General features: G+C 46.8%; 1 protein-coding gene across 3 annotated transcripts in view; it reads left to right on the top strand.

Annotated features, from left to right (window-relative positions):
* The window catches only part of bcor (BCL6 corepressor), a 45,414-nt gene extending 32,802 nt beyond the window's left edge, over positions 1–12,612 (top strand). For all 3 annotated transcript variants that reach the window (XM_084362433.1, XM_084362434.1, XM_084362432.1), the window contains 6 exons: positions 708–995; positions 7,274–7,440; positions 8,060–8,205; positions 10,946–11,023; positions 11,181–11,334; positions 11,429–12,612. In XM_084362433.1, the coding sequence (XP_084218559.1) occupies positions 708–995; positions 7,274–7,440; positions 8,060–8,205; positions 10,946–11,023; positions 11,181–11,334; positions 11,429–11,759 (1,164 nt within the window). In that variant the 3' untranslated portion in view covers positions 11,760–12,612. The remainder of the gene's footprint in view (positions 1–707; positions 996–7,273; positions 7,441–8,059; positions 8,206–10,945; positions 11,024–11,180; positions 11,335–11,428) is intronic.
* The last annotated feature ends 2,444 nt before the right edge of the window (positions 12,613–15,056 follow it).

Below are 15,056 nucleotides of genomic sequence, written 5' to 3'. Positions count from 1 at the left end.
ATGTGGCAGCCATGGTTGAGCGTATGAAGTGCCTGAGTTCAAAAGAGGGGGAAAAAAATGAGCACGGGGAAAAAATTGAGGGGGAGAGGGGGGAGGGAGAAGGCTAGTTGTTTTCCGCCCGCGCTGCTCTCCTCCCCTGCTCCTCCTCAGCCTGACAGCTGCTTCGACATGGAATTCCACTGAGAGGGCACGCACTTCGCGCACACACACACACACACACACACACACACACACACACACACACACACACACACAGAGGCAGGCAACTCCCTGTCTCGTGTGTTGCACTCCGAAGGCTGTGTTGGTTTAGCAGTTAAAGAAAAGTGGCGTGCCAACCTGCAGTGTTTGGAGTGTGAACAGTTGGTGTGAACGCTATGTACGTGTGTGATTTTTCAGTAATGCGTAGCATGTCTTCCATACACAATAATCACACATAAACACAGATGTTGTAAATGAACAACCCATCTATACTTAAAGCTATACGTGGATAGTATGGGAAAGGGAGGGAATACGTCAAGTTTTATTTAAAATGATTAGTCTTACTTTTAAGAGTTATGTTTTTGCCACAGTGCATCGCCTTTGGTGTGTGTGTGTGTGTGTGTTTAAGTTCCGTGTGCCCTTGAGTGTCCATGTGTGCATGCGTGTGTCCCGTCTGCTATGTGGCAGTGGCTCTGACACTCTCTGCCTCTCTCTCACTCTCTCCACAGCTGAGTGAGCAGTGTGGCGCTCCGAGGAAGGGAGCCGCCTCTCCTAATCATTATCCCTGCTCTCCAGTCAAGCCCCGCTCCCCCACCGCGCTCTGTCCACCCTGCCTGCAGCCCCAGGCGAACTGCCGAGCAGGCGGTGTCCCACCAGAGGCGGCGGCAGGGGTGCACAGGATGCCCCCTGCCGAGCCCCCTGTGGTGCGTCCGATCCCGCCGGAGGCTCGTCGGCTGATCGTGAACAAGAACGCCGGAGAGACTCTGCTCCAGAGAGCTGCACGGCTGGGCTACGAGGTAATAGGCTTCGCTCCCTCCTCATCGCTTTCTCTCTTCATATCTTACGCTCTTACACTTCATCTCTTCCAAATCTTCGCTCTCTCTTCTTAAATTGAGCTCATTTTCTCCCCCTACTTTGTTCCTGTCTGTGACTCTGGCAGACATAGCTTTTTTTTTTCTAAAATTGTCTTTCTCCATCTGATTCTTTTCTCGCATCTGTCATCTGTTTCTCGCTCCCTCTTTTTCTTTTTGTATCATTTCCTTCTCTCTCACCCTTACTCGCGCTTTGTTCTCGCCATACTCCATCTTTTTTTGCTCCTCTTGCCCGCTACTCTCGCTCTCTCTCAGGTTTCCGCTCTCTCCCTCCCCCCTCTTTCCTCTCGGCACTCTCTTTCTCTTCCTCTCTTTGTGACTCAGATTGTCGTTGGCACCCCTCCTCCTCCTCCTCCTCCTCCCGCGAGCGCACACACATACACACGCACTCTCCCCCCCGCCTCCCCTCCTCTCGCCTCGCTCCGCACTCACATCTCATTAATTTTCCGTGAGGCGAAGTGTGACACAGACACACACACACACACTCACACACGCAGGCGCACACACACGTGCGTGCACAGACAGCATGAGGGATCGGTAGGATCATTATACGGAGACTGATGCTCGCTGCCTCTCTCTAGCATCGGAAGTTTTTTTTTCTCTTTCTGTGTGTGTAGCTGCCGATCGTTGGCTCCTAAACCAGATCCTCTCATTCCCCGCACACACGAGAAAGATTGAGACTGGCGTGTATTCGACTGAATCTCTCAACTCCCATTGCTGTGAAAGCTTTTAATTAAAGTTGGATGGCCCGCTGTCTCGTTCTCCCGTATCCCTTGTGTTTCTGTTCGGAGCCTAAACGTTTCTCCCCCCTTGTTGACAGATTTTACAAATTGATTTATTGATCCAAGTGGTTTTAATGCCACTTGAGCTGCACATTGTGCTGTGTGTGTGTGTGTGTGTCCACTCGGTTTCCCGCTCACCTTTGACACTGTCTTTGTGTTTGTGTGTTTGTGTGTGTGTGTGTGTGTGTGTGTGTGCGTGCACATGATCATTTTTTATCACCAGCAGAGGTATCTTCACAGATCCGTAAATAGGTGTGGGTATCTTTTGTTGCTCATTAACCGGTTGCTTTATGGTTGTGTGTGTTTGTTGTACACGTTTATGATGATGAGAAGTGTGTGTGTGTGTGTGTGTGTGTGTGTGTGTGTGTGTGTGTGTGTGTGTGTGTGTGTGTGCGTGTAAGTGTGCGTGAGTCGGAATGGGAGAGAGCAAGAGTGTGAATGAGAGGTAAGCACTGGGAGTATAATCGCGTTCTAATGGCCCTCTAATGTGCCGTGGTGACTGTGGTTAGCAGTGGCGGCGGCTGTTTTTCTCCCTCGCTCACACACACGCACACACCCACATACGCACACACACACACACACACACACACACACACACACACACACACACACACACACACACACACACACACAAACACAGAGTGCAGCGCAGCAGCAGCAGGGTTCAGTCAGCCGTGCTGGAGAGAAGCTGGCTCGTCTCTCTGATTTATGCGTCTCTCTCGAACGTTTTTTTCCCTCCCTCCCTCTCCTTTTTTTTTCTTATCCCCCCCTTCACATTTTTCCCTTCCTGCGCTCCGCGTGTGGAGAGGGAAAGAGGGAGGAGGGAGGAGAAAACCTGAGACTACACAAACAAGGCGCTGACCGCTGCGCAAACAACACCCCCGCTTCCCCCCCCTTCCCTCCCTCCCTTTCTTTCTCTCCCTCTCTCTCTCTCAGGAAGCTCGTCTCTCACTGCCTGTGTGTGATAAGCCTGGGGCAGACCCCTGGGGCTCCCACACACACATACACACACACACACACACACATACACACGCACAAGGACGTGCGCAGAGAGACACATCAATTTATGCATACCGCCCCACACACACACACACACACACACTTGCATGCAAGCCTGTAGACGCACAGAGCGCTTGTCTCACGCTGGTGTTTTAGCGCCGCAAGCTCTGGGCTTATCACACACAGGCAGAGAGATATGAGGGCCTGTGAGACAGAGGCGCACACACGCACACACACACACATGCACACAGAGCTCACATGCTGATTACGAGCACACACACTCACACACACAGATATATGCACAGTGAAACACCCGTTATGACCCAATAAGCACATGCACCGGCATCCTGACGTGTTCGTCTCCATATGCTGCACAGAGAGACGGCTCTCCACACTTGCTGCTGTCGCACACCCACACAGACCTGCACATGCAAATTCAGAATCACCTCATGAGCACACACGCGCACACACACTGCCTACATGCTCATTACAAGCACAGAGAAACAGTTTGTTACCCTGCAAGCGCACACCCAGGCATCCTTTCGTGTACAGACCTGCACATGCAGGATGTAGAATCACGTCATGCACACATGCATGTAATTCAACACACGCGCTCCTATTCTGTGCCGTTCCCGATGCCCGGCCGACACTGTGCATTTTTCATGTTCGTTTAGTTTTTGCGATCCGTGCCTCTGCACACGAAAGCCCACTCTCTCTTTCTTCCTCCCTCCCTCGCTCCCCTTTATTCTCTCGCCCTCCCTCGGCTGCCTCGCTCTCTGAGCATTTGAAATGGTAATGAGGAGAGATTCTGCGGATGTCTTCATCCCTCTCCCCCTCGTGCCGGGGCTTGGGGCCCCTCAGTTCTGCCCATTGAAAGCTCAGATAAAGGTGCAATCTGTCATTTATTCTCTCCACATGAATCACTTCTGATTTTCCTTCTCAAATCCATGTATGATCCAAGCAAAGAGAAAACTGGAGAGCATTTTAGGTGCCCCGTCAGACCAGCATTTAGGATGGATGCAAAGTCTTGAAATCTCAGTGGTTAACGAAGGCGAATGTGACAAGGAGAACCCACAGGAACTCTTCAAATTCTACTTTGGTTTGCACCTTTGACCAACGGCAAACAGTGTGAGGGAGCAGAGACCCACAAAATAGAGGAAGTTATAATATTAGCTTTATCAACCAACTAAATATCTCGTACTTAGGTTACTATGTGTCATGGCATGGTCTGCAGTCAATGAAGATGATACAAATATGTCCCATTAACTATATTAACCTATTGTTAGTGTTAGCGACTGAGCTTGTTAGCTTTTTACCTGGTCGTTAGTTAACTGGTGGCAGGCCTTGCCATCTAGCTTTATTAGTTACTGTGGCTGAATGGTGGTCTCAGTGGAAACTGCTTTTTGGGCCACAAGTAAAATTTTTGCTGCAATACCGCGAGTGGCCACTGGGCATATTTCGAGGCAGAGCCCTGATCATTCCTATGAAAGCTGCTTAGAAAACCAAAAACACTTGACTTCCAGCCATACTCTGGCCAGGGTTCTTCCGGGTTCTTTCGCATTGCTTCCGCATTGTTTTGCGGGGATTGTGAGGCTCAAAAAAATGTATGCATCAATTTTACAGCCCCTTCTTTCACAATGTTAGCTTAAGGGAAAAAGTCTTTTTGTGCTGCAGTGCATCATGTGACGCTGTAGTTACACCGTTTGGCCACTATAAAAAGTGGCTTCAAACCCCGAACCACTTCCTTGGCTTGGGCTCACACCATGATGTTAGCAGTCAGCTTGCCAACCAAAGTAGCTCACTGACTACATCAAGCAGCTTTCAGCAATTCTGTTCGCAAGGATCTTTTATATGATTTTAATTGAGTTACATATACACATTACTCTGTTCTGTTTTTGGCATGGTCTGCAGTCAGGTGTCGATACAAATTGACAATTTAAACTTTTTAGTATCTTTAGCGAAAGGACCTAGCGAACTCTCTAAATTGTTGATGGTTTAATGGTGGCACGTCACCTAGCTGGTTGAGCTATTTTGGCGGGCTGGCGTTTTCATGATAGCATCAGGCTCACTACTAAAGTGAGTAGCGTGTTAGCAGTTAGCTTGCCAACTACAGAAGCTCGGTAACTAGTCACTACGGCACCCAGCTTTCATGACGAGTATGACCAGTATGACCAGACACCAGAACAGTCGGGGGCTGTTCTACTCCCAAATTAAAAGTGCCTTGTTTATCATTCGGTTTGTAGGCAGATGATTAGTGATAGACTGGAGGCATTTATTGTGATCAAAAAGGTAACAGGTGATTATTTCTGTCTTTCGTCTTTACCCGTCAGTCAGATCCTTAGACTTCCAGTGTTACCACAGCACAGTCATTCAAGCACGGCCTGGCCTGCGCGCGCGCGTATCCACACGTTTCACTTGTCTAGGCACGCACCGACTTTACTGCTTTGACTGTTGCCTCTTAATCGCAGAGGGAAAGCCACTCATGCATCACCCGCTACATGTAATACGCATTCTTATAGAAGCGCACACACATCTGTTGTATGTGCGGCGCATACAAGGCAGCTCTGCAAGGGGTTAAATGTCTGAGTGATGCATTGATTGCAGGCAAGCGCAGGGAAGCATTCTAGAGAGGGAGATTAGAGGACGGAGGGAAAGAGGGAGGAGGGGGAGGCAGTGTCTCATTTTACTGCGGAGGAGTGTGTGTGTGTGTGTGTGTGTGGCGGGAAGCCGGGGCTCTCGTGCTAAGCTCCTCGCTCTCTCCCAGCGATATTAAACACGGCTTCGGAGGTTTAGCACTACACCTCCTCCACAACCACACACACACACGCGCTCGTCAGCGGCACAGAAACCCACAAGCGCACACACAAATGCACACACTTAGGCAAGCTGCATATCAACACTCTCTCCCCGTCAGTCTCTCTAACACTTGCTCTCATTCACTCGCACAGACAGACTCACGCATGCACACACACAGAGAGCGAGTGGAATCCCCCAGAGGGGAGCTTCGGCACAGCGCTCCTGAATCTCTCTCCAGCAGGCAAACAGAGTGTTGGCAGCGAGCGAAAACCAGTTGGAGCGTCGTCCCGCTCCCCCCCTCTTGTTTCTCTCTTCCTCTCGCACTTTTCCTTGCTCACTTCTTTGCCCTCGATCCCACTCTCCATCTCTCTCCTTTTTTTTTTTTCTAATCGCTGCTCCTTCCTCCCCAGCTCAATCGCCCTCCCATCACTCCTATCACTACAACCCCCCACTTTGCACTACCACTCATCTCTTATTACTATCAGCTGCAGCCCAGAGGACAGCCCCGGCAGATTTCATCCACAGATTCATTAATCTGTCATCTGTTGGGGTGTTGCCTCTCGCCTCTCCCGTTCTTGTGCCCTCTCTAGCCCTGTCCTCCTGCGTCCGTCGGCCTGTTTTTCTCTCTGTCGCCTGCCTCTCCTTCCCACTTCCTCCCTCCATCCGCCCTGTGCTGAGCGAGCGAGCGAGAGAGAGAGAGAGACAGAGTGGAAGAGAGAGATAAACACTTGGACGAGACGGCGGGCTAGAATTAGCATAGAAATGGAAGTTTGGAGTCATTCCCCAGGTTCAGATGAGCAGCTTTCCTCCCCTCGGCACAGGACTGTTAGCAGGGCAGAGTATGAGTGTGTCTGGATGTGTGAGTCTTGCATTCACGTATATATAAATACATATAATAAAATATATAAAAATTAGGTATTTTCTGTTTGTTTTTCTGCAAATACATCTACATAGTTCCACACAAATATAAACGCATACCCACAGGTTGGACACACGCACTTGTCTGACTCGAACAGGCCCCGTATCAACACACAGTGCCGGGCTGCTTCCTATCTCTCGCCCCCTCTCTGTTTAGCAGCAGCAGACTCCGCTCCCCATCCAATAAAAACCAGTCTGACTACTTAGTGCTGGATGCCCAACTGTCACAGCCCTAGACCAGAGGAAACGCTTCCAGCTCTTGAGCGCCTCTATCAAATCTCTTTGTTCCGCTTCCATTATGCTGTGTTCAGAGCCCAGCCATCGTAACTGGCTGCCACAGTGGCGTCCAGGCCCAACCATGGCACGCACACACATTCACACACGCTCATACGTGCACAAGCAGAATCTGGCAGGCTAAATACAGTTGAGTCACACTTAGTCTCCTCGATGTGTTTTGGCGCCAGCTCTAGTATTATGGAGCATTTGTGTGTGCGTCTGTTTGCCCAGCATAGGAACACACTCAGTTCCTCCTTTCCCTAATTTTTCTCCCACAGGAACCGTAGAGGGAAAGGACTGTTTGCGTACGCGTCTGACTTGTGTGTTTGGTCTTGTATTGCTCGGGTTGTCGTTACTCATACATCCGCACACATTCACACACATAATCTCACGCGCTAAACCCTGCTCTCCCTCTGTGTTGGCTCTCTTTAGGAGGTGGTGCTGTACTGTCTGGAGAACAGAGTATGCGAGGTGAATCACAGAGACTACGCCGGTTACTGTGCTCTCCATGAGGCATGCGCCCGTGGCTGGCTCAGCATCGTCCAACACCTGCTGGATTATGGGGCCGACATCAACTGCAGTGCACAGGATGGCACCAGGTAAACAAACACACTCGCTCTTGTACGCACCGACGATCAGAGAAACATCAGTGCAGCAACCATGCGGACAAGACCGGGCTTTTTCTACATGTCCTCATTGGGCAAGCCAGAGATTAGTCATCAATTAAGTCACTTGGGTGTATCTCATAACAAAAGACTTTTTATATATATACACATTGGCTTGGCAAGAGCAGTGATTTGACAGATTAGCTGCAGTTTTACAAAAGGCTAGTGCTTTTATGGCTGTGTTATTAAAATTCTACAGTAGGGGGTCTGTTCTAGGAAACTGTGCACAGGCCTAAAGATGCATTCAGCAGCAGTTAAGCTTTCATTAAACCATAACTAGATTTTCATGGCATTACAGTACACAGGTGAGACCATCGCTAAGAAGAATGGCAGCATTATAAAGAATTGCATTTTACTTTGTGTCCTGCTAGGTCAGAGTTTAGGGGGAATTTAAATGGGTTAAATAGTTTATGGCTCAAGAGAGTGTTCTTTAAAGTTTTCTCAGTGGCAGATGCGTAAAATACCAAAAGTGCACACGGAGCGATATTAGCAACATCTATTTCGCTGCAGGAGACGTTATCGATAAAACTGATGTGCATTTGTGTGCCTACAGGCCGATTCATGACGCTGTGGAGAACGACCACCTGGACGTGGTGCGAATCCTACTGTCTTATGGCGCTGACCCCACCCTGGCAACATATTCTGGCCGTGGCCTGCTCAAGATGACCCACAGTGACGGCATGGAGCGCTTCCTCACTGGTAAGATCCCAGCTGGCTTTTCAATCTACTTATTAAGGGTTAGTCACTGGTTGCAGGCCACATCATCACCCTGCCCTCCACTGGAAATTTTCAAAGACTGGACTGTAAATCCGTGCACTTTGAGGGAAAACAAAACTATCCAGACAACTTTTCCCACCTTCAGTCAGGCTCATTCAGGTTCTGAACCTGGATGCAGCTGGTTTAAACAATTTAATCATATGTTGTTTCCTGGTCAAAAGAAGGTGAGGACTGAGATATTTGAGGACTCTTGCTAGTGATGTCAATCAGAAATATTGTTCATCTTTACTTATTCACGAATAAGGTTACTACACATCTACACACATACATGCATCTTTTGTGCATAAGACTGGTTTTGTTAAGTTTGGAAAAAGGTTTACAGACAATAGGCCTACAGTTCTACCATTTTATTATATGAAGTAATAGAACAGTCCCACTCTCTTTCCCTTCATCCTGTACTTAGTTTCTACAAGACCTTTAAGGTTAGAAAATGCTTATTTTAACGGTTATGTTTTCAAGGTTAAAAATATTCTTGAATTTGAATATAAAGCCTTGAAAAATGCTTGATTTTTAATCTGATTTCTCATCTACATAATCACTCATGTAAACAAACAATCATATTTGTTGGTCTCCTGGCATCTAAATTAGCAAGCATTAAATAATCCTAAAAGTTAATATGAACAGCTGGTAAACAAACCAGTTTACCAAGTTATAAAACCAAGTTGTATTATATTTTGATTGCTGTGGGTATAAAAAAATTCTGCCATTTTTATTTGTTGTAATTGCATTCATGATAAGAATTTAAATGTGATGATAAAGACATTTTTGGTTCTGGTACCTCCAAACTGCTTAAATACGTGCTTGAATTTTAGTCTTAAAAAGCTGCACAAACCACATTCTTTTAAAATCTGTATGCTGCACTTTAGCCCAGTAAAACCCCCAAATCCCTAGAAAATAGAATACCAAGGATATGACCTCAGTTTTCCCTGATCGAAATTACACTGTTGCCTAAAATTTACAATACATTAATGGAATGCATGTAAGTGTTTTCCAATGACTGAATTGCAGAACATTTCTATCCTTGTAGAATGTAAAAACCAGGAGATCTGAGTATTAATTTTCCCTTTGACCACAAATCACAAATGCTGGAAAAGGAATTAATTAAACCCCTAGGAGATAAAGGGGCTTTAAAACAGCAGGTACACCACAGAGTGGATATTAAGGTGGGGCAAGGGTAAATTGTTGAAAGGACTGGGCAGCAGCCCAGTTCCCAAATGCCCCAGTCTTGGCTCATTCTCTGTTTGCTGTTCTTTCAATGCTCTGACCTCTGTGCAACCTGTTGGTGCGAGTCCCCCTCTGTAAATCCTCACCCTCCACCTCCCGGCCGCCGCTACAAGACGTGTCCGTCTCTGTCATCCCGTTTCCCCTCCGGCACCCCCTCCTCCCTCCTCCCTCGACCACCTGTTAGACAGGGAGTCTCAGCCCGCCGGGGTGCGTGCTGCTGCTGCCTCTGAGCTCCTCTATCCGGTTACTTAGCAACGCCAACTGTGTTTGCTCAGCGTACGTGCGGAAATGGGCTTCGCTCTGGCTGGAGACTGCTTTTGTATGCGTGCGTGTGAGCGCCTGAGTGTGTCTTTTCACCAGGCTGCCACGCTAGAGTCTGACGTGGTCCGGCCTCTGGGGCCTGTGTGTTGATGGGGCTCGTCTGAATGTTTGTAGTTAAGTTGAGGGAACTCGAGGTTTGTGTACAGGAGGGGGAAATGAAAGCTTAAACATGCACACACTTCCTCTGTAGCCAGCTGCTTTAATATTACATGAACATCTAACTAGTTAAAAGCGATGATCTGAGAGAGCCTTTTAAAACAAGAGGTGCAGGAGAAAAGACGGTGAAAATGAACAGGTGTAAGTCGGCAGAGGCGTGAATAGGATGAGTACAAATAGGGAGATTTATACAGAGATGGCCAGCAAAGATGGTGTTGAATTTTGAAAAGAGTGTGGACGGATAGATCGATGGCTGCTAGACTGACGGAGCGGGGTGAGAGGGAGATCGAGCGCCGGAGAAAATGAGCGAGAGCGAGCGATTGCTGCCCTCCCTCCACCTGGTCCCACTCATCTGGAGGCCGTTAATCCCTCCAAACACACGCCAGACGCCCCACGCCTCAGCACTGGCACAAAGCCCAGCTCTCACTCTGCGAGTGTGTGTGTGTGTGCGCGCGTGCTGAATACACACTTTGCTCTCGCTGTGTGTGCTTATCCAGCTCCCTCTGCTTGTTTGTTTCCAGCTCGGTCTCTCTCTCTATGTGTGCGTGTTTGCGTTTGTGTGTGTTAGTGTGCGTGTGTGTGTGCATGCGCACTCAGCGACTGTGTGTGGTTCTTGTTTGATTCCTGGCAGCCTTGTGTAGCCCTGCTCTGAACTGAGCCAGCTCTAACCCAGCGGAGACAGTCGCTCTCCTCCCCCGTGGTACAGCCGCTGGCCCCTGACCATCAGCTCCCTCCCGCCCTCCCTCCCCCCTCTCCTCCCCCAAAACATTTGCTCTGTTTGTTTCTCTTTTCTCTCTTGACACTGCCCCTCCTCCTCCTCGTCCTCCTCCTCTTCTATTTTACTGTGCTCTTTATCCATTTTTCTGCTGTAGTCTTAAAGGGCAATTGTATTTGCCTCGTTGCCTGTCCCCGGGGCTCTGGCTCTTGAATAACAGGCTTCGCTCCTCTCCTCTCTCCATAGATTATTTTGCTGACCTTCAGGGCCGCTCAGATGACGACCCGGGGCTTTATTGGGAATTCTATGGCAGCGCTGTGTGTGGTGAGTACTGATCAGCACTCTGTGTGTGTTTTAGTGCTTACAAAGTCTCTTCAATCTTAGTTTTGAGCCATACATGTCCGTACCTCCCAGAGTCTTTTATGATAATGCGGATGCCCACTAAAAATTATTCATGTGTATTTTTGTGTGTGTGTGTCAGAATCAAACGAAGAGGGCGGTGTCTATGATATCCTAGCCGACCCCCCTGGCCCAGATGATGAGGATGAGGAGGATAAAAAGGAGGTGTTTGAGTTTGAGTTCTCTGACCGTCCTCTGCTGCCTTGCTACAACATCCAGGTCTCCCTCTCCCAAGGGTGAGCTTTGATCTCAAAAGAATTCACTCCTTTTAACATTTTTTCCCCCTCCGTCGGCCCTCATTCCTAAACATTGGCTGATTTCCTCTTTCAGGCCAAGAAACTGGCTGCTACTCTCCGACGTGCTTCGCCGGCTGCGGATGTCTGCCCGCGGTTTCCGACAGACCTTCCCCCACATGGAGGTGGTGACAGTGGCAGAGGCGGAGTTTTACCGGCAGGCCTCTTTGTCGCAGCTCTTCTCCTGCCCAGAGGAGCTGGAAGGCTTCCATCCGGACAGCAAGGACCTGTTGGACCTGGTGGAAGACAGTGCCGAGCTGGCTGCTCTCCTGGGCTCCACACTGGAGTGTCTGGACGACCACTGGGACCACCCAGCGGACAAACTGAAGGACAGAATTAAGGCTGCTGGCAAGTTGGGCTCATCCTGACCCCTGAGGCCAATCCACCCGGACACCGATCCGTACCGACTGCAGTTTGCTTCAGAACCACCCCGAGGTTATGATGATATGCCTTAGCCTGACCCTTAGTTCCCACGCTTCAGCCCTGCTCTGGACCAGCACTGGTGCACTGTACAGACGGACTGACCTGCTGGCTGACCAGGCTGCTGAAACGTTACCCTCCGTTAACTGAGGCTCAATACATTTGTGACTCAATGGACTTACAGTAATAATGGTCTTATTTTTATAAATTAATATATGTATAAATAAATAAATATATATATATATATATAAAAAAAATATAAAGAGATTTTTTTTTCTTTCCGATGTTGCTCACGACTCCTCTGAAAGATTTTATATGGCAACAGAGTGTTGTCGTGTCGTCGGCAATTAGACGGAGTGTGTGAGCGCGCAGCACATTGTGTCTGTGTGTAGCTGTACAGGATAGTACTGAGACTGTGCTATTGAATGTGGTATTTGTGTTTATAGGAAGCACATGATGTCCTGTTCTTTTTTTTTTTTTTTCTCCTCAGACTTTAGCGCTCGCTTGAGCCTCAGGGGCTGTTCTATTGTATCTTTTATTTTTAATGTTCCAGTTTTGCTTCCTGTTTAGTCCGTAATTTAACATGCAAGACTACAAAATTGTTTGTATAATAAAGTTTTAAGGGTGTTGATATTCACCCTTCGGCACAGAGCTTGTATATAACAGGGAGGCTACTGCAGTAAAGTAATTTTTGGTGTGTTCATTTTTGTTTTAACTTTGTAATTAAAATATCTCATAATTTGTATTTATATTTTACAAAAGAAGTTGCTTTAAAATAAATATAAAAACTGCAAGTGGAAACGTGTCTGCGCCTTTTTTGTTGGTGTTTAATTAATTTGGGTTGTGACAACTTAAGTTTTGCCGTCAAATTGAATCTTCTTTAATTATAGTACCTCCTGGAGGGGTGAACAGCGACTCAATCCTATATTGCCATCTTTTGGAATATTTTTGTATTGTAGGTGTCAGGCAATTTATTGCTGCAGCTATGACTGAGCAACTCACCAACTCCCACTTGCAGCCTGAAAAGCTTGTGGTTTGCAGCGCCCCCCACTGTTCAAAAACTGTGGTGATGTTAATTTGTCTCAGTGGAAAATAAAGCTCTTGGGAAGGTGTTACGGTGAGGTTTTTTTTTTAATCGCACTTCAGGATATTTTTAACAGGGCTGACTTGTTTAGTTGACTGTGTTGAGGCAGGATGACCAACAGGGCAAAGTAGGCTCACGTTCCCTGTGTTTCAGTATTTGGTGTTTGGGGAAATGCACCTCTTAATCATATTATCAACTGAGACGATAACCGCTAGGTGGTGATTATTACTGGGTCTTTTTATTTTTTAAAAATATAGTTTTAAAGGAGCATGTGTGGTTACCTGAGTCCAAAACCCAGAATGAACTTGCCTCAAAAGTATTGTGTAACAGTCTGATGTATTTTATTAATCTCTATTATTGTCCAGAACACATAAATGAGCCACACCGCTGCACTGACGTCTTTCTCCTTTGAGATGATGATGAGCACGGGCACTGTAGCTTGTTTTGAGTCATTCCCACATCCTGCAGCCAGAAATACTCTCTAACACACAAAGTGAAGTGCGAATGTTTCTTTATAAAAACTGCGGCGCCATTTAAAGAAATGAAAGTATATTTTCCTGACCTATTTTCAAAGATTTGATTCTCTATAGGGACAGATATGCTTGCAGCTGAGAGCCGCAGACAGGGAAGGGAAGTGGGAGCACATATTTGGTTTTTATTCTTTCATGGGAACAAAAGTATATGTTGTATTGCAGTTATGGGAGAAGTGATTGTTATTAGGGGCGGAGGCACCTGCAGGTTATAAGATTACTTCACCAAAAAGTAAAAATTCAGTCATTATCTTCTCATCTCCATGCTGATGGAAAGTCAGGTGAAGTATCATAGTCCACAAAATATTTCTAGGGCTTCACAGCAAAACGGTGTTGCAGCATTCTCCTAAACAACAGAAGTAGATGGGACTTTTTTGTAAATGTAAAAAAACCCCTGAAAAATAAAAATACTTGAGTGGCTTGTAAAGCACTACAGCAGAGAAGAGCACATCAGTTTGAGAGGCTCTATGAGCAGCCGTGTGTGAGCGTGACCGTCTGGCTGAACGATGACTGTAGTACAGTGGAGCCACATGAGGCAAACAGACTCTTGACTAAACTAATTCCTAACTGCCATATCTCTGCATAGTGGATGCCAAGAGATCCCTGGGAGGCCAGAGTTTAGATTATCCACAAGTTGACAATAGAGCCTGTAAGAGGGACATGACATAGCCAAAATAAACTCCTCCGGAGAAAGCAGACTAAAATTATCATCAGGCGCCGTGATGATCTTAAGACTTATTTTTACACTAAAAAGATAACTGAGAATGAGTAACATGAAAGCTTGTTTTATTTAGCTGCAAAGTTCAGAGAGCTTTATGGAGTGAGGTCTGAGCTTTAGCAGCTGTCTCCAGACAGATTTCACATGTCCAGGTAAAGGTCACAGAGTGACAAGAGGCTGTCAGAGTGCTAATTGAGATGCTGAAAAAAGAGTTCAGCCTCACAAACCTTAGTTTCTCAGCACAAACACCGAAGTCAGAGAGTCGTATCCTGGGGCAGAAGGTGCAGGAGGGGTCACACTCTCCCTCTTTACTGAACAGCAGGATGTAATTTTCAGAGATAAAGGCATGGCACTGACCATGACCCGCTAATAACCAGCTATTAGCTGCTTTCTACATGGACATCATCTAGGTGAGAAAATAAATTGCTGTAAAGTGTGTGAGATGTACATATTACACACACTGTACAGTCATCATGCTCTCTACTGTGAAAGGTTTTCTCCTCCTAGTTGTCAGTAAAATGCACCACAAAGGTAGGAGTGGACCTAAAAAATATGGTTTGTGTGATCCATTGGGTTGTTGGAGATCTTCTGCATTATTTAAGTGCTTCAGAGAGAGGTTTGGTGAATGAACTGATGTACTGTGTAACTGTCTTCTACAAATTTATAAAGAGTGTTGTGGGCAGTGGTGGAAGAGGTTCACTAATTCAAGTAAAAGTATTAATACCACACTGTAAAAATACTCTTATACCAGTAGAAGAGCTGCATTTAAACTGTTACTTTAGTAAAAGTATGATATTTTAATCAGGAAAATGTATTTAAATGGCCCCTGTGACCTGTACTATAATACATAATATACCATTGGATTATTACTCATGCATTAATGTAACAGCAGGTTTCTTTTCTGATTTAATTG

The sequence above is a fragment of the Pagrus pagrus genome, assembly GCF_965226575.1.
Source record: "Pagrus pagrus genome assembly, chromosome: 9".
In the NCBI taxonomy this organism is placed as follows: Eukaryota; Metazoa; Chordata; class Actinopteri; order Spariformes; family Sparidae; genus Pagrus; species Pagrus pagrus.
Note: the sequence above shows the minus strand (reverse complement) of the source record. Positions and strands in the feature narration are given on the sequence as shown.